Source organism: Galeopterus variegatus, unplaced genomic scaffold (assembly GCF_000696425.1).
Source record: "Galeopterus variegatus unplaced genomic scaffold, G_variegatus-3.0.2 Scaffold3977, whole genome shotgun sequence".
Taxonomy (NCBI): domain Eukaryota; kingdom Metazoa; phylum Chordata; class Mammalia; order Dermoptera; family Cynocephalidae; genus Galeopterus; species Galeopterus variegatus.
Window position 1 is genome coordinate 160026 of NW_007730088.1, and position 23734 is coordinate 183759.

The window sequence follows — 23734 nt, forward strand, 5'->3', positions numbered from 1 at the left end:
GGGGGGGGGGGGGGGGGGGGGGAGACCTAAAGCATAGAGACTGATTAGTTAAGAAGCTACTATAATATTCTAGACACAAAAAACAAAGTTCTAACCTAGAGGGAATGGAATGGTCAGAAATAAGACAAACTGACAGAACCAGGCAACAAACTGGATATAGGGCACAAGAGAAAGGATAAAATCCATCACTCAGAATCTGTAACATCTGAATTAATCTGCTTGGAATCTAGGACATCTCACCAAGTAGAATCAGAATATTTGGGAAATAATATTGTTCCAGAAAGAGTCTGTGAAGGATCAACAGCTCATGTAATACCAGTAAGCTCATTTATTCACTCATTCTTTTAACAAATATTTGCTGACCATCTGCTCTGTGTCGGATGCTAATATTGGCCCAGAAGATACAGCAGTGAAGAAAACACAAGAATCCCTTCCCATGCTTACATTTTAATGGAGAGAAATAATGAATAAGTAAATTACATATCCTATGAGAAAGTGATAAGAGCACTGGAGAAAAACATAACAGGGAAGTAGAAGAGAGAGTCAGGGTTGAACAAAGACTAGAAGGAGGTGAGAGAGGAAGCTATGAGTATAGCTGGGTATGTTAGAATTCTAAGATGACCCACAATGACCTATACCCTTATACAATACCCTCCCCTTTGGCGGAGGGGTCTGTAACTTGCTATTAACCAATAGGCTATGGCAAAGGTAATGGAATATCACTTCTGTGACTATGCTCTGTTATATGACAAAGATGAAGGGATTTTGTAAATAAAAGGTCCCTAATCAGTTGACTTCAAGATCACCAAAAGGGAGAAGATTGTGGTGAGCCTGGCCTAGTCAGGTGAGCCCTTAAAAAAGGGTCTAGAAGTCAGACTCTCTCCTGCTGGCCTTCAAGTGGTAAGCTGCTATGAGTTCTACAGCTTCAAGGAAATGAATGCTGCCCAAACCACATGAGCTTGGAAGAGAACTCCCCAAGCCTCAGATGAGGCCCCAGCTCTGTCTGACACCTTCGCTGCAGCCCTGAGCAAAGGACTCAGGTGAGCCATGCATGCCCAGAATCCTTACCCATACCAACTATAAGATAATAAATGTGTGTTGTATTGTTTTAAACTGCTAAATACAGAGCAATTTGTTATGCAGCAATAGAAAACTAATACAGTGGGGAAAGAACTTGCTAAGCAGAAGGAAAAGAAAATGGCAGGCCCTAGGATGGGAGCATGTCTACTGTGCTTAAAGAAAAGTAAAGCAGCCAGTGGACTAAGCAAGAGAAAATTAGCAGGTGTGGTTGGGGGAGGTCATAGGAGCATGGGGCAGAACTCGTATGATGACCTTGTTGACTTCAGTCATTGGGGGCCACTGGAGCCTTCTGATATGATCTACATTTCAAAGGATCACTTTGATGTATTATGAATATCCTAAAAAGGGAGAACAGGTAGAAGTAGGAAGGAAGATCAGTTAGGAGGCAGTAATTCAAGGGAGAGACGATGGTGGCTCAGACAAGTGTAGGAGCGGTAAAGGTAGTGAGAAGTGGTCAGATTCTGTACACAGAGTGAGTTAACAGGTTTATTTTCATCTAGACTGAAAGTTGATATACTCCTACTCCTGAAAAGGGCAAAGCCTCCCAGAAAAACTCTTTACTATTACTGTGATGCATGTGGTCCCACTATTTCTTCCTTCCTTCCTTTTCTGATGTTTACGTCACCCTGTTCTTTGATTTAGATAGCATCTTATTCCTAGTCCTAGTTCCAGCCAATGAGAAGCATCAACCTATTATCTCTCCTTTACAACCCATGACCTAACAGTAAATCAGACCACAAGCCGGGAACAGTCTGGCCAGCAACCATATTGTCTTTTGACCTCATTTCAAAGTGTCTGACCTCACCAGAGGAGCTTCATTATAAACAAACTATTCCACTTAGTCCTATTACTCGCATACCCCAGGAAATACCTGACATCATCCCTACAAATGCGGCCAAATAAAGCTTTGATTAGAGGACGTTCTCCGCTTTCTGAGTTGCTCCAGAAAGACTAGAAAACCATCAGAAAAACATGGAGGAGTTGCAATAGTAATAGAAAGGAGCCTTGGCTATGATATGGAACTAAGGGGACATTTTCAATTCTCTCATTAAAATTCTCTTATGCAAATTGGCTTTAACATATGAAATGATAAAAGGTGATGAAACTTCACAAAGGAATCTCATAAAAACTAGAAAATGGGAATAAAAAGATCCAATGAGTCACCGTATTTCTTCCACACAGCACCCAGAAGACTGCAAGTGGAAACATGTTCACCAGCCAATGACATGATGAGGACTGCCACAACAAAGCCACTGGAAAGAGTCTATGGTAGATACTAGCCTGAAGCTCAACACCAAGGAATGCTAATAACAGCCCCTCAAGCCAAGGGAGTTTTCTCAAAATGGCAGTTTGGTGGTAATTGCTGCAACAATTCTCCACTCTGATTTCACTGACTGCACTACTACACACTGGCCACATAGGGGCACCAGCATACTCTATACCCAAATGAAATTCTTTTTTTTACCTAATCTGAGATAAGAGTGGAGCACTGTTCATTCTCCCACGGGGACTAGTGGAAATACTGTGGCCAATAAGGGCATATACAGCCAAAGAATATAAAACTAACCACACTTAGAGGATTTTACAAACAACATACTGCAGTTTTCAGTCTGTACCACTGTTCCTTCAAACCTGTTTTTAAAAAGCATACCTCTAGGAACTCCAGTACCTAGCCTCCTCTTCTTTCTCTCCCAGGCTTCTGGTCACCTCTCTACTGATAACTTTTGGATACACATGTGTAGCCCTGATCTATCCAAAGAGCTCAAGTCCTACATCTCTAACTGCTCTCTAGTTACTGCAACCATCATTTCAAACTCAACACTTCTATAAAGCAATTCATCTTTCCTTACAGACCAGCTGTCCCTCCAGATTTTCTCATTTCTCTCCTTAATAATAATGACAAACAATAACATTATCTGGCATGTGCCAGGCTTTACATGGATTAAATCATTTAATATTTAAACTAACAAAGAGGTTCGATATCCTGTTCAAAATCACACAGCTCAAGAAGAATCAGAGCCGGAATCTAAATCCAGCCAGTCTAGATCCAGACCCATGCTCTGAACCATTATTTTGTCATATTTGATATTTCCCTTTGAAAGTATGTTTATATTTCTGGTTTTCCACTAGTAACCAACATTTTTTGTTGATGATGATAAAGTTAAAGCCTGGAGGTCAAGGGACTTCTTCTAAACTGTAAGGCATAAGTGCAAGGAATGGGTCTCTCTGATTCATGCTATATTTCTAGCACTTCACACAGTTCGTGGCACATAATAAGCATTCAACAAATACTTTTATTTGAATTGGCTGAAGTCATGTTCATATCATCATGTACACAGACTAAGAGAGAAAAAAGTAACTCCAAAGTCCAAATGTAGTTTCCACTAGCAGTAATATAGAACTGGTGACAGGAGCTGCTATTTTGAAAACAACGAGAAGAATAATCTTGTTTCAAAGTCAAAACAAATATAAGAAAGAAGAGAGAAAATGATCATGGTAACTCCAAAGTCCAAATGTAGTTTCCACTAGCAGTAATATAGAACTGGTGACAGGAGCTGCTATTTTGAAAACAATGAGAAGAATAATCTTGTTTCAAAGTCAAAACAAATATAAGAAAGAAGAGAGAAAATGATCATAAAGACATTTTAAGTGGAAAGAAGGCTATAAAAATCATTATTCATAAAAAGGTCATGGTGCAATAGGACAAGGTAGTAGGGACGGAGGGATGGTGAGAAGAAGGTATCTGTGGGACACACAGAGGCAGATATCTGGAACTATGTACTTCCAATACAAATAGGAAAGCCTACTCTGTTATTATGTTGTGAATTGAGCCTTGTTTTTATAACACCTTACTTGTTTAATTTTCTATGTTCTAGAAAAGCCAGAACTACCACCCTGCTAAAAAGTCTAGATCTTGGAAAGTCATATGAATGGGTGAGGCAAAGCAATTATGAACTTGGACAAATATGTTTAATTCTTTTTATGCAAGTCTGAAAGCAGAATCTTTCTAACTAGTTACCTTTAATTAAAAGTATGCTTTCTTTTAATGTATTCTTTCATTCATGTGTTAAGCCATTATTTAATGAGTGCTGACCAACTTGGTACTAGAGATATAAAATGTGATCCAGGAAAATATGGTCATGTGTGCAACCTACAAGCAAGTAAGAAGAGGAAGTAGAGGGTGCTGAGGAAGCACATTATCTGGGGAAAGAGGCGTCTAACCCAGACTTTGGATAGTCAGGGAAGATTCCTAACTAATATCCAGGCTGAAACCTAAAGGATGATTAAAAATTAGCTAGGAAAGTATGGGAGAGAAAGATGTGAGCATGTGCAATGGTCTGGGAGTGAGAGAGCATGGTGCATTCGAGGGGGTGGAAGGGATAATAGCAAGTTGGGGAGTGTGAGGAAGCAGATATTCTCACTGACTGTTGCTTAGAGGATAAACATATACAAACTCCTGAATTTCCACAGAGAAATTTGGGACATTTTCAAAGTCTTATAAAGGTTTCCTTTTGACCAAGCAATTTCATTTTTAGGAAATTCTCTTATGGAAATAATTAGGCATGTGTGCAGTGATTTAGCTACAAGGAAAATAAACATACCACTGCTTATAAAAGCAAAAGTTTAAAACAACCTAGGTGTCCATCTATTGAGAACTAGTTAAATAAATTACAGTACAACCAACCATATTTCAGAATATTCTGCAATCATAAATTGTATTGAAGATTAATATTACTGACATAAAAATGTTCACAATATGACATTAGGAGAAAAAGAAAGATATGGTACAGTATTATGGTATGGATTTGATTTCGAAAATACATGAGCAGAAAATGTCTGCTTATTTATTATAGAATCATCAATGTTTTTAACTCATTTTTTTCCTTATCTTTTTAATATTTCTTCAACGAACCTGTAATACTTTTTAAATAGGAAGAAATATTACTTATTAACTTTTCTTTAAAGATTTAATTGTCTCATCAGTGAAATGAGATGAATTAAGCCTTACATTCAGTTCTTGACCTTACACTATGAGGGGGAAAAAAAAATGAATTCCAGGAAAGAGATCTAAATAGCCCATCCCCACACCACTGCCCATAAACCCTCTTCCTCTCAACACATACCTGGACATAAAAATAAATAAATAGCCCATCCCCACACCACTGCCCATAAACCCTCTTCCTCTCAACACATACCTGGACAAATCCAAATGGGAAGAAACGTTTGGTCTGCCCCTGGGAGCCATGGTGGAAAGTTTGGCGCCAGTCGTCAATGAGTGCAGGGAACATGCAATTGTACAGGTTCCTGTTATAATTTACATTGGACTCCCCTAAAACAGTCAAGATTGTGAGAGAAGTTTGGGGTAGACTACAAAGACAGCCACACATTACTCCCCTCTGTCACCCATGCCCTGAGGTAGTAGCCTTTCCCACAGCTCTCTGGATTGGCCTATGACTTGCTCCAGCCAAGGGGGCATCAGCATATGTGATGCAAACAGAGGCTTGAAAGGCACTTCAGCTTTAGCCTTTCCACTCTCCGTGTACCTGAATCCCTGAGACTACCATGTAAATGACAGATGAGTCTGAACTAGCTTGCTGAAGTATGAAAGGCCACCTGAGAATAATGGTGCCCCAGCAGATGGACAGCCCCCAGTCTACACGTATGAGGGAGAGGCCATCCTAGGTCATCCAGCCACCAGACAACCTGCCAGGTGGCCAAAGACATGTCAGAGACTCCAGCAGAAATTATCTGATGCATCCCAGACAGAAAAACAACCCTGCTAACCCAAAGGACAGTGAGCTACATAAAATTATAAAATTATTGTTATTTTAAGCCTCTAAGCTCTAGGGTGGTCTGTTATACAGCAAAAGCTAACTGATACAATGGAGAAATAGCCAAGTGAACACTCACCCTGATACCATATCACCCCTTTCAGAGTCATATTACTTAGTGGATGGATCATGGCATTCCAGAGAACAGAGTGCTCCCTGGGTCCAGTTACAGAATCATATGGTATGAACCTGTAATCGATAAGATGCACAAGCGTCACCAGAGAGCTAGTGACTAATCACATGATTATCCCTAAGCTGGGTGTCTATCCACTTTCACTTGAGGCAAACTTCAGATGAAAGCAACACAGAATTAAATTGAACCACTCTATTTCACTTGAATACATGTGAATAGTCTCTGAATTTCACCTCTAGCTTCTACCCATGATAAGTGTATCAGTCAGCTTTCTGTAAGTTCAAAGCAGGCCATCTCAGTTTCCAGATAAGGTAATTGAAGCCAGAGTGAGGAATGTTTATTATGAGTCTCTCACATAGGCAATAAATTTATTTAATCTAGTACTCACAGGATAGACACTTGGGTTGTTCGAAACTTTTTGCTTTTATAATCAATGGTTATCTTTTTTTTTTTTTCAATTCTTGGCGATAGATGTTTATTTAAAGTTGAAACTATCAAATATAACGTACTATGTACATTAAGACTCATGTCTCCCATCAATGATTATCTTAAAAGCAATGAATAAGAATGATTATCTTCCTGTAGTAAATCACTGCATACATACTTAATTATTTCCTTAAGATAAATTCCCAGAAATTAAATTGCTGGGTCAAAAGGCACATTTTTTTAAGGCTTTGAACATGTTCTCAAATTTCTCTGGAGAATACTTATATAAATGTATCCTCGCAGCAGCTGTGTATGAGAATGCCCCCTTCCCTACACCATAGGTATTATCCCTTCCCTCCCCAGAGATCTGGGACATCTGGCTTTAGACTCTACACCGTGTGCTGCTTCTGGCACTCCCTTCAATGCCATTCTTTCTTTTCTGAAGTTGAATGTCTTCAGTCCTCTGCAGGCAAGCCTTCATGTAAACCATCCATCCTCCTCCCAGAGGCCTTCTCGGAGTTAAGGAGACAATGTCCATGAAAGCTGGTCACACTGTGTTCATCTCTATGTTAATATTAGTATCAGGATTTTTATTAACTGGCGCTTTCTTCCTGACCCCCAAGTATTCTTCCTGATCCAGTTTTTCCGAAGTGGGCTTTCATAGTCCAGTATACAAATATATTTTCTCTGAGTACATATTTATACATTTGTTCTTCCTATTAGACTGTTTATTCTTCTAGGCAATACAGGACAGTGGTTAGGAGCACAGGCATCGAACCTAGACGTTGTCACTTACTAGTCATGTCCATGGGCTAGTTACTAAACCTCTCTGAGACTTAGTGTCTTTATCCATGGTATGTTAATAGCATCTACACTTGAAGGAGCTGTTGTGAATATTAAATGAATTGATATATATAAAATGCTTAAAACAGTGTCTGGCATATAGAAAACTTTCAGTAAGTATAGCTATTACTGTTATTAAAGAAAAGGATCATAATTGCTTCTTGACATTTTCAGATGACTGTGGTGATGATGACAGTAAAAATAATACTTTATCTGTGCATGAATAAATTACATACATTCAATACATATTTGGACATCCAACATATACTTAACTCTGCAAAGGAGACCATCATCCTCTCTTACATAATTCCCTGGTAGGCTTTCTCCCGTACTATAGAATGCTTTCTTACCCTTCCTTAGGGACCCCACAGGCTTTCAGTGACCTTCCAGATGACCAGGCTTCAATGGGTGTCCCACCCCAGCTGGAGGAGATCAGCCCAATGGGATACTGCAGAGTGTCATATAGGTATCGGCCAAAGAGCCAGCACACTGCTGACATATATGTGAAATTTCCATGACCTAAGTTTTCTGTTCAGAGAAATAGTGAAAGAAAAAGAGTCAGTGAAAAATTAGATGGATACAAACTGCAGCTACTAGATGAGTCAAAGTGAGAAGGGTGGGTATGGGTTATCCCTTGTTTCTTTCTAAGACTTGTCTTAAGATAAGATTGAGAGGCAATAAGAAGATACAGCATCAAGACCAAGCATATTGGTCTATCTTTTTCAAAACTTTCTTAAGGAGAAATGTTTTCCAAAGGGGAAAACTATAGCCTTAGTAATAGTTTTTTTTGTTTTTAATCTGTCTTCATTTTCTTTTTTCAGTTGCTCAAAATGCTTTTCCTAATGAGGAAATAGTGCTCTCTGCCTGGGACAGGGGCAGATGGTAACTATTTTGCTCTCAATCCAAGTATAAATAATTCACTTACATAATCAGGGACCCAAAACTCTCTGGCCAGGCAAGTAGGCCACCCCATGCTTCCCCATCATTTACATGTTCCTCTGATCCTAGGAATATTAATATCTATCTCACTTGTCCATACTGCCCAGTAACCAACACAGGCCAGAGCAGCAATTTTCACGTTAGGGGAAAGCTAACGAAGAGGGAAACCTGCACACTCACACGACTGATGAGACCTACTCAACCCAATGTTTATTAAAAGCCTACTGTGTACAAGTCACCACCTCGGCACTGTAAAAGACCCAAACTCAATACAGTTCTGGCACCCCACAAGTAGAGAATGTATTGGTGGGAATTCAAATCAATTTCAAATGAATTAAAATTGACTGAGCGCCTATTATGTGTCAGGAACTACTAGATGATTAGGATCCAGTAATAAAACAGATATGGAGAAACATGAAACCTCTCCACACAGGTCTTATGGTTTAAAGAATAAGACAAGTATTTAGCTGAATAAAATATACGGCAAAATATGGCCTCAAGAGGTACAAACAAGTATGAGGGGGTTTTAACAACAAAGACTATCAAATGAGAGGCAGACCATAAAAATCCTAATAAACACCAGCCTCCATAATATTCTGCATAGCTCTATCACTATACTTTCCTATAATAATTTGTTTAGTTTTTCCCTTACCCCACTATACTATTAGCTACCTGAAGATGAAACTTCATCTTATGCACTTTTGTATCCCCAGTGTCTAGGATGTAATACTCAGTAAATGTTTGTTGGCTGGTGTTGGGTGGCTGTAGGTAGCTGCGATAAAGGTGGATTTATTGATAGGGAGGTAGAGGGGAATGGTAAATAGGAGGGAAGAAGAGAGGTGGGGAAGCCTTGAACGATAGACAGGAGTTTAATAAACAGAGCTGGCATTCTAGGCAGAAGAAAAAATATATGAAAAGGCACATAGAATAGGAAATATTCTGAAAGTATTTTGTGGGAGCAGAGTTTACAAAAGGAGAATAGTGGGAAATAAGATTGGAGGTGAGCCTGTAGCCACATCTTGGAGAAAAGAAAATGAAAAGTCACTTGAAAATGCTTGAGAATGAGAATGTGTGGTAGGCAGAATAATAGACCCCCAAAGATGTCCAAACCCTAATCCCTGGAACCTGTAAATATGTGACCTTACATGGCTAAAGAGACTTTGTAGATGTGATTAGGGTTAAGGACATTGACATAGGGAAAGTGTCCTGGATCATCAGGTGGGTCCAATCTAATTTCAAATCCTTAAAATCAGAAAACCTTTCCTAGCTGCAGCCAGAGATGCAACAACAGAAGTAATAGGGGAGATTCTAAAAGTGGGAGAGACTTAACCCACTATGCTCTTCCCCAGGTCTCTGCATCACCTCATCTCTTCCAGGCTATTACTGAAATGCTGACTTTCTCAGTTGGGACTTCCCTAGCTACTCTAAATTGCAAACCATTGCCCCAACCCAGCCACAACACTCCCTATTTCTTCCCTTCCCTGATGTATGAGTATTCTATTTATTTAGTTCTGTCTCATTAGCACACATCACCATCTAACCTATCCCTTGATATCCAAATTTATTCGGTCTCTGGGTTCAAAGAGTGAAAGGGAGTTCAGATAGCAAGGTATAATACATTATGCAAATCTGATTGATTCATGACTTTTGGATAACATATCGTAAGAGTTCAAAGAGCAAAGGATTCATCCAAAAATATACCTGAATCCATTCAGTTCCTGCTCTCTTATAGGAAGAATTCAGATAGTATGAGACTGGATATCATCAGATTCTTCATATGTAATTGAGTTAATTTTATTATTCATTTTCTGAATTCCCTCATACAAGCTCCATGAGGTCAGGTGTTCTTGTGTGATATTCACTGTTATACTCTCAGCACTCAGAATGATGCTTAGTATATTCATATGTAATTGAGTTAATTTTATTATTCATTTTCTGAATTCCCTCATACAAGCTCCATGAGATCAGGTGTTCTTGTGTGATATTCACTGTTATACTCTCAGCACTCAGAATGATGCTTAGTATATAGTAAGCACTCAAATATTCGCTGAATGAATTAACACTTGAAAATGTAGGAGCAACTGAGGTCACCAAGGTAAAGCACATAAAGACAAAAAAGAAAAGGGCCTACAAAGATCATAGGGACCACCTCTGAAGGAAGGGATTGAAGCAGCAAAGAAACATGGAGGGAGAAGACAGAGGAAGAGAACTAGGAAAAGGAAGTGCCACCAGAGCTAGGAGGAACATGCACTTTCTAAAAGGGGTGGTCCACAGTGTCGAATGCTGCAGAGGGCTCAAGAGAGCTCCAGAGTTTACAATTAGAAGAGTAATAACCTTGAGGTGAACAAATTGTTGAGGTTGAAGAGGATGCCAGATTACAAAGGGTTAAAGAGTGTACACAGTGGAAAGGTAGTGAAAAGAATAAAAACAAAAGATGTTCCAGAAGGTTTTAACAAAGCAGAGATGAAGCACCATGAGAAGGGTGTTTGTTACATTCAGCTTTGTTTTGTTTCCTTAGAATAAAAGAAAGGCTAAGCTCTGAGAGCAGGGACTGGATTTCTGCCTTAGTCACCACTGTATCCTTGGGGCCTAGCACAGAGCCTGACACAGAGTAGGCATGAAATAATGATGCTGTACGGAATCAACAGAGGGGGAAAAGAACAGAGCCTCAGGGATAGAAGACAACTCTGGAGGAAGAAAGAGCCCTCATCAGAGATAGCCCTGAAAGGATACCAGAGCCAGTTGTCTTCAGACACAGAAACCAAGGAATTATGAGAAGAAGAGAATATAGAGAGTTAAGACATTGGAGAGATGCTGGTAGCGCTCAAGCTGAAGGGCCTCAATATTTTCACTTCAGTTGAAGGAAGGGGCATTTCCTAATAGCAAGGAGGAAGATTCATTGGTAGAGTCTTGAGAAGAACACATGAAGCAGTCACGCCAGGAATGGGACGGAGAGTCAATAAGAAATGAATAAAAGGATAGCTTAGTAATATGAATAGATAAGAACCAAATTCAGGCCTACAGATTCCACGTAGCAAGGAGGAAGATTCATTGGTAGAGTCTTGAGAAGAACACATGAAGCAGTCACGCCAGGAATGGGACGGAGAGTCAATAAGAAATTAATAAAAGGATAGCTTAGTAATATGAATAGATAAGAACCAAATTCAGGCCTACAGATTCCACTTAGGGCACTAGCCCATTATATATGAGATGGCACATTTTTAAGCAGTCACATACCTGATGTGGGCTCAGACCATTGCAAGTCAAGGGCAGCAAGGTCCTGCAGCTCCTGCTCTGACTGGACGAGAGAGACTGAGAGGATATGGACAGACTGATAGGCAGCAGTGTTAGACAACTCCCTTGTAGCATTAAATATCTAGGAGAGAAATGGAAATGTCATTTAACCTACTGGATGGTGAACTGGCCTGCCACCTCTTAGCAAACACCTCTTAGCTAACCCTCTGAGCTCCTTCTGAGCCTTCAATATACTGAGAACAAATGAATAACCAAAACCAATTATTAAACCCCCTTGATCCACTTTGACCAACAGAGACCATGATGAATCATGCTCCCAAGAGGTAAAAACATAATGAAGCCTGTGATCTTAAGGGGCAGGTCTATATTAGACAAGAGAAACCCATGGGAGTAGTTTAGGCTACAGAATACTGACTGTCAATTAGACCACTGTGATATCTTGAAACTAAAATACTTCTACTCTGAAAAATTTTCTGATAACACAAAGCCATGGCAATTACCTTCTTTAAAAAATGGTGCTTAAGAGCCCATGTGGAGCCAAGAAGACCTTGGGGAGGTAGATTTGTATAATCCATACCACACAAGAGAAATGTATTCAAAAGAAACACACCTGAGAAATGATTGTTGAACTACTGTAACATACCAAAATCAGTCTCAAAATGCTTATATTCTCATCTCAGTCCTGGTAAATCACCAAAGAAGACCATGGGAGGAATGGTGATTTGAAAGGTGGTATTCAGGGTAACAGCTCAGTACAATCTCAAGGAATTAAACAAAGAAAAGGGTCCATCCAAAGATGAATCACATTTACCCAAGTCACTTTATGAAACATCATCAGTTGCCAAGAACATAACAGGAGTTGGTTAGATTTTTCTGGACAAGAATGTGTGCACTATGCTGAGTAGTTTGTTAGTCCTGTTAAGCATCATTCCTCTGTGAGCTTGCATAAAAGTGCTATTTCCTTTAATCCTGATTTTTTCATTGTTTTCCTTTCATTTTAAAAAGAATATATCAGAAATATATTGTTTCGGGTTTTTATTTGTGTGCATGTTTTTTCCTGAGTTTTCTCTACCCCTCTGGACTAGTCCAGCTTCTCCCAAAACAAAGGGCTAACAGGGCCATAAGGAAGCCCGGCTACCACTGGCCTCAGGAAACAAGCACTCCAGCTGACTCTGGGCTGCCACAGTGAGAGGCACAGGAAGCCTGGACACTTTCCATTGGCCACCAGCCATAGACTGTGCAGCTGGCTCACTTTCCCTGCCACCCACCACAGAGAATACAGCTGGCCCTCCAGTCCACAGTGTAAGAGAAATGATGGAGCAGCCAGGGTGCCCCACAGAGCATTACATTGAAATATACTGCCCCTTGAATCCCCTTTCAACCTGCCACTGAGCCTGCTGTAGCCAATAAGATGGCCAGTTGCAAATGAAATGGCTCTTCTGGTCACAATGAGAGCCAGAGCCTGAAATGCTCCATGAGTAGCAGCAGCTCTAGCCTGTCAGAGTTTACCGGTTTTCACACCATCAGAACAGAGATTACATATAGTCTCAGGAAAATTTCATAGGAAATACAGACTTATTCGTTCAGGATCTTACCTGGCAAGTTTAATGTAAAATAAACACTAAGAACAGGCTAATGCACTCACAGTATGTTCTGGCAGGGAAATTATTTTTTAGCAGCAAGTACCTGTAAAATGTCACCTCCCTAGAAATTCAGTTCTGCACTAACACCAAGGATCATATGTTGCTTCCATGGAAACGGTGGATGAAATTGCTTTCATTCTCTCCACCCACACTTGCTTCCGCACTTACTGGGAACTCAAGTGCCTCATCGCCATGAGACGCCAGCTCAGAGAGGAAGTATGGGTGAACAGGATACTTGTCTTTTAGCCCCATTCCTAACACTGTAGTGTATTTCGAGACCAATAGAGTCAGGGTGGTTGGCATTCTCCTACATTGTTACCAGCACATGAAACTGAATCCAAAACATTGGCTGGGAAACTTCCATTTTCAAACTTGCATTTGTATGTTATCTCCATCCAAAACTTGAAAGCCACAGAAAGTGTTAACAAAAAGGGGGGCGGAAAAAATTCCTGCTGTACCTGATGACAATTACTTCTGGTATCCTTTCCCAATATCACTATGCCTTTTTGATGGAAGCATTTCCTCAGGGATATTGGCAGCAAATTTATGAATAAAGAGATTTCAGGAAGATTTTCATTTAAATGACACTTGGTTTCCCTACTGATGAAAGGGGAAGCCTTACTCCATCTGCTGAGATCAGATTTCATCTCACCAAACACCTCAGTGTAATTATTTTTTAACCAAGTATTTAAATGAGGATGTAAATGAATACCAAGGTATTTGAAGTCATTAATGCTGCTGAGGCTGAGATAGAGCACCGCTGCCTCTCTAGGGACTGGACCCATTCACCATCAAAGCAGCTGCTCACTGGTGTTCATTTTGTAACCTTTATACCACATTCTTGAATTAATGAAGACACGTCAAGAATCTATTTCCTCAGAGAATCCTGGCATGGGGTCTGCATAAGGGAGCAAAAAATGTGTATGAGTGTGTCTATGTGTGTGTGTGTGTATGTGTGTGCATGCTCATGTGCACATTAAAGGACACAGAAACTTTATTTACTTAAAAGAATTTGGGATTCTGTAAGTTATTTTACCTTCTATTATACTCACATAGCAGTTCTAAAGTTAAGGTAACAACTATAAATAAGCCAGCCGTCATAACTCCTGTGAATCTTTTATTGTAATGTCGTACCAGCCCTTTTCTTCTGGATTTTAATTTCTCTACATTTAATTTCACATTCCTCAGGAATGTGAGGATTGCCAAAATACTGAAAAGTGGATTTTCTGACTGACAATGGTCATCTTTTTCTGAGCCTAACTAGAAATATCCAAGTCTTGGGCCGGCCCGGTAGCGCACTGGAGAGTGCGCTGCTTGGGAGCACGGCGGCGCTCCCGCCGAGGGTTCGGATCCCATGTGGAGACCGGTTCCCGCTCACTGGCTGAGTGCGGTGCGGGCGCAACACCGAGGGTTGCGATCCTGTTACCGGTCAGTAAAAAAGACAAAAAAAGGAAAAAAAAAAAAATTTGTAAGGAAGAGTAAAGGACCAAGAACAGTTGAGATAATTGAAGGAGAACAAGGTAGGGATCTCAGGCTACAAAATAACAATTATTATTATAAAAGTATTGTGATGAAGAAATTGTAACACTGGTTTAGGAATAGACAAAGAGAAAGAAACCAGAGAGCTCAGAAACAGAAGCAGACAGACAGGTCAACTTGATTTATGGCAGAGGTGAAGATTAGTGAAGAAAGGATGGGCTAGACAGGTGAAGGCACTGAAGAAATTATTAGCTATTGGAAACAAATTGTATTCCTACACATTTAGACTTTTTTCCATTTATAAACATCTCACTCTGTGTTATAAATAACACTTGATTTTTAAAATTCCACTTTACCCTAACAACAAGATGGGCATACAATCTGCCATTTCCTTCATTTGAATGTGAAGAGTGGTAGGTTATAGTGGGAATCTTACCTCCTCAGAAAAGTCACATGGAGGGAAGGAAGGAAAAAAGAGATGGATATTCTGTGTCTGTGGATATTATGGGTAATGTGTGTATGGGTGATATGTGTGTGTGTGTTTGTGTGTGTGTGTGTGTGTCAGTTGAGAGTCTGCAGGGGAAAAAGGAGGAAAAGGAATAAAGGGAAAGCCATGTAGAGCATCCTTTAGATCAAAGGATAGATCTATAGACTGTTAAGAGACTAGAAAACTTGGCTTTTGGAACTGCCAGCACTTAAAAAGCTGTCTTGCAAACTAAGTCCATGATTTAAAACAAAAAATAAAAATTAACACTTGGATGTTTCAGATAGAATTTGTTGGATGTTTCAGATAGAATTTGTTTTCTATTCCCCTAATCTTAGAGCTTGCAGCTCTAGCTTAATACAGAAAATGCTTAAGAGGAAATTCTAGGCAGAAAGAATGTGTTTACTCTTAATCAAAATCTGATTTGGCTTGACAGAAAATGGGATGGGATCCTTTGGCATAGACTGTTACTGTGAAAGTGACTATACAGAAACAAACAGATCTGGTCCATGCCTTTCTGTGCAAACAGGGAACTGCAATTAAAGCATTAAGGAAAGTACTGTTTTCCTTAATGAGTTGACAGCAATTCCACTTCTATATAAAACCATGCTTTCTATCAAGAGATAAAACTTCAATTTTGCTTCCATTTACTTATGCTAAAAGAGAGTCCAGTCAAAGTTCAGTTTAATAAACATTTCAATTCAAAAAGCATCCATATATTTAAGTAATGCAAGAAGTAAGGGTAAGTAAAATATTGGTTAAGAAAACAGAAATACAACAATTTAGATTCTGAATTAGAAACTAATGATAAAATGAAGTTGATATGTCCATCAAAAGATCTTTACAGTAGCATAATTTAGTCATAGGTTATAAAAGGAAAAAAGAAAAGAAGAAACTATTAGAAATAGAAGCTATATAAGCAAAATAAGAAATCATAAAGTACATGAAAGGATTCAATTTCATAAATTTTTCAGAAAGAGAAATAAATTGAGATCACGGGCTATATAAGCAAAATAAGAAATCATAAAGTACATGAAAGGATTCAATTTTATAAATTTTTCAGAAAGAGAAATTGAGATCACGGTCTAGTTGTAGAGATTTTTAAATCTCAAATTTAAATATTTTTCAAAGGTGAAGTAGATAATAACAAAAAGACAAAAAAAATCAACTTGAGAAGAAACTCAGTTTGGTGAAAGTGCTAGGGAAAACAGTAATCTTTCCAAATTTTTAACCTATTAAAGGAAACAAATCAAAGTATATAGAATATATTAGGGCCAATCAGTAACTACTGATTTAATCAATAACTTATCTCTTAAGGCTGTTAACTCAAATTAATTAATACATTCAAAGAACTCAGAACAGATCTTGGCACATGGTAAGTACTCAATAAATAGAAACAGCCCTCCTTCTTGTTTTCCTTCTTGATCACCATCAACATTATTTATTATTACTACAAATTACCTGCGAAACAGTCATCTGCATGTTACTCTGCCCACTGCAGAGCCAGACATCTCCAAATAAGACATCATGAACTCTCAGGGTAGAGTTCATTCTTCCCAAAGTCTGTTGTGCCATCACTTCAAAAGGTCCACCAGGCTTCATAGGATCCAGTACCACCATCCAGGTATTAGAGTGTGCTGAAATAATAACAGGGTTCCAAGGAATTAATCAATCAATTAATTAAAATAAAATTAAAGCCCAGTCATACTCATTTGTGGCTATTCCCAGCCTCTGTGATAAACTGAATTTAAAGCTATGAAAATTGGTCAAATTTCAGACAAAAGGATAGAACTAATAAAAGCAGCAGCTTTTTTATCCTTAATCTGTACCAACCCCTCCTTTTTATTTTTATTTTGGGCAGCTGGCCAGTACAAGGATCAAACACTGGACCACAGGTGTTATCAGCGCCATGCTCTAATCAACTGAGCTAACCAGCCAATGCTTTCCCTACTTTTAACTGAAGCATTTAGAAGAAAAATAAATTACCCAGTTAATAATCCTAAATGAGGACAGACAAAAATACACACAAATTAAAATTCAAGGGAGTTTGATAAAAAAACATAAAATAGAAATTTTTGTTATACCATTCAACTGTCAATATTAACATAATCTAATCTTTTAGATTTACACAGTGCCCCAAACTAACTTGTAATTATCCAATAAAATGTGAATACAGGTTAGAGAAAATCATATATAATCTGAAATGTCCCCTTACTTGGTGGTATCACACTTGTCATCGATTCCCACCCCCAACTCCCAATGTTGCTGACAAGGATTAATACTACCAGTGGTTCTGGGTTCTTGTATCAACAAACAGGTGAGCGGAGAAATTGACACATTAAAAAATAGTGAGAGGCATATAAATTAACTTCTCTGATGAAGATATTTCAATTTGCCTAATTAATTATTTTCACAGAGTTACTTACAAGACTTAAACGTTTTTGGACTCAATTAGGGAAATGAAAAGCTACCCAAGACCCTATTTCAGAAATTCATAGTGTAAGGGCCAGCCCGTGGCTCACTTGGGAGAGTGTGGTCCTTGATAACACCAAGGCCAAGGGTTTGGAACCCTATACAGGGATGGCCGGTTCACTCACTTGGGAGAACCTGGGGCTGACAACACCAGGTCAAGGGTTAAGATCCTCTTACCAGTCATCTTTAAAAAAAAAAAAAAGAAAGAAAAATTCATAGTGTATTCCCTAGTAACCACCACTACTACCCTCCTATCTCTCAGCCACTCACAGGACCAGTGCTACCAACATCATTCTCAGAAACTTACAGAAAATACCTTCCAAATAGCAAAATTATGCCTAGAAGAACCAAACAACACTAACAAAGCTGATGAAACAAGACTGGAAAAATATAAAAAAATTAAGAAATGACATTTTCAAATAAATATTCTTGGCATAATGCCAAAGGATACGAACTGATCATAACTGAAAGGAATTACGTTAAATTATTACATTCAATGTAAACTCAAAGGGAAAGAATGGTAAGAACAGGAAATGGAGCATCCTAAAATTGTTATACCAAATTTGTGAGAAATAATAATTATCAAAATACCGTCCAAGTGCCTACTATGTGCTAGACACAGTACAAAATTCTTTCTAATCAGCAGGAGCTAAGCAGAAGCATGAGCTGTCTGAATGCATGACAGGAGATTAGTAAAAGCTCAAATTATACAGGATTGCTCAGAGTCCTGTGAGAAATGTCCAAAAACCCCAAGGCATCAGTAAAGGTTGTACATTTGCTTCTCTTAAAAGCACAACCAACTGAGCTTGCTACTCCCATCCCTAAGAGGTCAAATAAACCCAGGACCAAATGTTCGATATTGTTTTTGTACTACCAATAGCCAGACAGCAACATATTAAATGTATAATTCACCTAAACGAGAGAAATCACTGTTTTGGAAACAGTGGGCAGCCAGTACAGATTGTGTCGCACAGGTGTGATGTGCTCCGTATGGCTCATACTTCTGAGCAGGCAGACATTCCAATCTGTCCCAACTACAGTCTTGCCAAGGTCTTTCCAGGCTTCCTGCACTGACATATCTCACTGGAGCTATGTCCTTCTGCCACCACCATTACTTTTTTATGATGATAAGTTCAATCCCCAGAAAACCTTGGACAGGACTACTTCTTAGCCTTCTATAATTATAAATTTTATTCTTAGTCACTGCTGTTAATTAGGTATTTACACTTAGCCTCAATCCAGGCAACATGCTGGTGAAGAAAACCACCTTCAGCAGACCTTCTGGAAAGTTTTGCTGCCCAGTAATAAAAAGACAATGGGGGTAGGAGGGTGCAGGGGTTGAGAGAGACCAAACTATTTGGACAAAACAAGGCAATACCATCCCACCACAGCTAGAGGATGAGCTTCCTCGAGGGCCTATAGAGTCTGAAAAGAACTAGGCATCAAGACATGGGCCTTATTCCCAAGAACTGAAATCTCAACGAAACTTCCTTTCAACATCCTCAAAGACCTTAGAGAACTTTCTTCTGTGCTAGTCCTCAAGTTCTTTTAGTTTCTAGCTTTTTTCCTCTCCCACTTGATAAAAGAAAGATAAACTCTGAGACAATAATGAGTGTAAGAAAAGTTAACTTCCAGGCAAGGCAGGGGAAAACTGATACACTACTGACAGGTTACTAATGGTCAAACTAACCCAGAGACTGTTCATCTAAAACAATGGGGATTTGCCCCTATGTATGTATGTACATACAAAGGAGAAGAGCCCCATGAAGACTGTTTCTTGGGCCAAAGGCACGGGTCGGATTTTCTTTTTTTAGCTCCCACATATGAGTGAGAACATAACGGTATTTTTCTTTCTGTGCCTGGCTTATTTCATGGTGAGATTTTAAAAGCAAAAGCCACCATGTTTGGATTTGTTAAATAAAATTTGTGGGAGGCCATTGATTTGGATTAGGCTCCTGCACTAAGCCTAATAGACCAAACTAATACAGAGTTTAACTACAGTAGTTGAGCTTCAGTTAATTGCAGGTGGCTCTGTAACCAATTATCCAATCAAGCTGTAACCAATTAAGCTGTTTCTACACTGCACTTCCATTTCCTATAAATGCTGCCAGATCATGTTATTGGTTGGAGTTTTCTGAACCTGCTCTGGTTCAGAGGGCTGCCCAATTTGGAAATCATGTTTGTTTTGCTTTGCTCTGTTTTGTTTTGTTTTGTTTCTCAAATTAATTCAGTTAAAATTTAAAATTTGTCCATTTAACAGATAACAAAGGCAAAGGCCACAACAGGACCAGTTGGCGGAAGTGGACTTACCACAGGCCAGTGAAGTCCAGTTAAGAGTTTTTAGAAACTGTGTTGACTCAATAAGCCTATTAGCTTAAGTCCAAATAATAGAAAGATGGCTGCTCCGTGGTGAGTAGAGCAAAGGTTGCAGTGAACTCTGGCATGGTTGAAGAAGACCGGGGGAGGCACTGGCTGCTGGGACGAAGTAGAGCATAAGGCTCAAGATGAAAAATCATGAACCAGATGATATTGTCAAGGAAAACTTAACAATTTTAGATATCATAACCAGAAAAATTAACCAGCTCCCAGAAGCAGAAAAGAATCTACTTGTACATGGATCAACATTTATTCGACTTAATGCTGCTCTCTGTGACCTAAGAGCAGTCTTTTTTGACGCATCTTGAATGTGACACAGGCTCATATAGCTGCTGGCTTACCAATGACAGTGATCCCATTTTTGACAGCACGTGTATCTTACAATGGCTTTATAAGTTTACCTTTGAGTACAGGTGATCTGAATTGTGAAACCTGTACAGTAACACGGGCTGGATTGGTTGGTCTCGTTTTTGGTGGTCTATACCCTGTTTTTTTGACTCTACCTGTGAATGGTGGCCTAGCAATCAGGTATAAATCAACCACGCTACCAGAGAAAAGAAACATCGTAACTTAGTGGATTAGAATTTTTAAGCCTGTCTTTAGAAAGATGTTATTTCCCATTTTGCTCCAGACTGCGTTTGCAGCATACCTTAGATGTAGACAATATAAACTATTTATAAAGGCCCTTCAGTTACCTGAACTTGGCCTAAAGATTCACTGGCTTAAATATGTACACCAAAATAAAATGGTAAAAATAAAAAATTAAGAAGTCCAAATAATAAACTTGAGCTATTGATCACACAGAATTCACCTCCAGCTGGTTTTCTGCTGATCCTAACAGGCTTTCCGAGCCACAGTTGCTCTGGTTCCTCCTTCTGGGCACTAATCATTTGCTGTCTTGTACCTCTTTTACCAAACCTGGCCCAGGTTTCTGTAAATTCTCATTTTTGCCGCATTCAAATCTCTGCTTCCTCACATTCTTTCTTCTACCACCTAGGAAGATTAATTTCCTTCCTTCATTATACAGCTACTTAGAGTGTTTACCGTGTGCCAGGCACTCCATCAAATAAATGGCAGAAAGTAAGCCCCAGCCCTGGGTTACACTGACAAGAAAGCTGTGCAAATTGACTAGGGCTTTATGTTTTCATGTCTAACAGTTAGCACATCTGGTGGCCTATTTCTTATTGCTCTTCTCTTCATATTCCAGGCAAGGGCATAAATAAGAAATCTTTATCTCCATTTTCTCTCTACCTCCCCAATTAACTCCAACCTCAAAATGAGAAGAACAAGTAAACTATCAAAAGGGAAAAAATGAAAATAATTTGTCTAAAGACATGATTAGTCATAAAGTGTTTTCTTGCTTTTTCTTTTTGCTATTCACATCAGATGTTAATTATTTTGCAGGCTGCTGTTCCAAAATCTCAGATGCCAGGAAGAGAATAAGAAAATTATCCATGACCTTTCCCTCTGCCCAAGAGAAAAACCTAGAGCTGAAAAAAGCAGTCCTGTTCATTTCTTCCCCACAGCTCTTTCCTGGCTCTTCACCAGCTGCAAAGTGGTTCAGTGGTTTGTGGAAGTAGCTTGGAGGTAAAGATGGTCTAACTGCCTAAACTGTCCCCTACCAAGCTACATTTATTCTATAACCTAAAGTTCATCTCCTCTACCACCAAATATGAATGCAAAAAGAAAAAAAATAAGCTTAACATTTTTCTGTCAATAAGATTGCTGATGCAAGTTATGTAAACTATAGCATGCTGTGGCAGACACATAGCAGGGTAACCACCAAAAGTCACACCCTCCTATGGTCCCCTCGCCTGAAGTACAGGAAGAATCTGTGATTCGCTTCCAACCAACAAAAAAATGGCAAAGGGATGAGAAGTTACTTGCGAATAGGTTACGCTACACAGAAAAGGTGAAGGGATTCTGCAAATGTGATTAAAGTCCCTAATCAGTTGACTTTACATTAATAAAAAGGGAGATTATCCTGGGTGGGTCTGACCTAATGAGACCCCTTTAAAAGAGGGTCAAGAGATCAGAGATTTGAAGCAGCAAAGATGCTTCCATGAATACTACACCTCAAAGAAATGAATTCTGCCAGCATCCTGAAGGAGCTCGGAGCAAATCATTCCCTAGTTGAGCCTCAAGATGAGAACACAGCCTGGCCAATGCTTTGATTTCAGCTTTGTGAGACCCTGAGCAGAGAACCTAGCTAAACCATGGCCAGACTTCAGACCTGCAGAAATTGTGAGACAGTAAAAGTATATTGTTTTAAGTACTTATGTTTGTGGTAATTTATTATGTAGCATAGAAAAGTAGTACGAATGCTACCACTGGGACACGGAAACATTTAGGCTTTTTGTTTCTAAGTTAGAGAAAATGTATCTATTTACCTCAATGATGATAACACATACAGACAGACACACCCTCATTTTTTATTTTCCTTTTTTCGTCTTTTTTCGTGTCCGGCAACGGATCGCAACCCTCGGTGTCGCGCCTGTACCGGACCGGGACTGGCAACGGGATTGCAACCCTTGGTGTTGCACCCGCACCTCACTCAGCCAGTGAGCGGGAACCGGTCTGTATGTGGGATCCGAACCCTCGGCGGGAGCGCCGCCGCACTCCCAAGCGGCACACTGTAGCAGTGCGCCACTGGGCCGACCCGACACACCCTCATTTTATCACCTACATACACACACCCCTATTGTGTATGTCAAAGTGAGAGGACATACCCTAATCTCCCTGATTTAATTCCTTGTGTCTGAAAGAGTCATGGTGTATCATGTGACAACATGGTTTCAACCCACCCAATATCTGAGCATGTTCCCAATCATCCCTCTTGTTTTAATTTTCCCAATGCTTAAGTGTCAGTTTGCTGGACAAAAATCTTTACACAGATGTTCTCTGACTTAATGATGGTTTGACTTACAATTTTTCAACTTCGTGATAGTGTGAAAGCCATACACATTCAGTAAAAACTGTACTTTGAATTTTGACCTTTCCCTGGGCTAGCAATATGTGGTACAATACCCTCCTACAAAGCTAGGCAGCAACTAGCCATTCTGTTTTTCACTTTCAGTATTCAATAGATCACACAAGATATTCAACACTTTACTATAAAATAGGCTTCACATTAGATGATTTTGCTCAACTGTAGGCTAATGTAAGTGTTCTGAGCATGTTTAAGGTAAGCTAGGCTGAGCTATTATATTTGGTAGGTTAGGTGTATTAAATGCATTTTTTTCTTGGTGGCTGGCCAGTAAGGGGATCTGAACTAAATGCATTTTTGACACACACACACACATATATGTATATGACTTATATGGGTTTATTGGGATGTAACCCCATCATAAGTTGAAGAGCATCTGTATTGTTAAATCCCACTTTGCTCTGGGCACCCAGGGGATTATAGGTAATAAGTTAAATACTACCAGAGGTAAACATAGTGGCAAACTGAGGTTGTCTGGCTACAAGTCCCAGAGTCCTGATCAAAATCTAAAATAGAAGTTAACGCTTCAATATTCCCTGTAGTGTCTCCTTTGAGAGACATTTCCTTTTCAGCCCTACAAAATTTCTTCCATGTTTTCATCCATTTTGCTTCTTGGACGAGGCAGAGAAAGATGCCCATTGTTATGGTCTCAACATTTGTTCCCTCCAAACTTACACTGAAATTCAATTGCTATTGTAACAGTATTAAGAGGTGAGACCATTAAGAGGTTATTAGGCCATAAGTGCTCTGTCCTCATGAATGAATTAATGTCGTTAACACAGAAGT

General features: G+C 39.3%; 1 protein-coding gene and 1 pseudogene across 3 annotated transcripts in view; one reads left to right on the forward strand and one right to left on the reverse strand.

The window, feature by feature from the left end:
- The window catches only part of SIAE (sialic acid acetylesterase), a 38070-nt gene that overhangs the window by 6668 nt on the left and 7668 nt on the right, over positions 1-23734 (reverse strand). For all 3 annotated transcript variants that reach the window (XR_551499.1, XM_008586401.1, XM_008586402.1), the window contains exons 3-7: positions 16576-16751; positions 11491-11629; positions 7665-7842; positions 5992-6101; positions 5277-5410 (exon numbers count right to left, since the gene is read on the reverse strand). Coding sequence is in view for 2 of the 3 variants with exons in the window: in XM_008586401.1 (XP_008584623.1) it covers positions 5277-5410; positions 5992-6101; positions 7665-7842; positions 11491-11629; positions 16576-16751 (737 nt within the window). In the remaining variant the exon portion in view is untranslated. The remainder of the gene's footprint in view (positions 1-5276; positions 5411-5991; positions 6102-7664; positions 7843-11490; positions 11630-16575; positions 16752-23734) is intronic.
- Positions 20091-20728, forward strand: LOC103601999 (annotated as a pseudogene).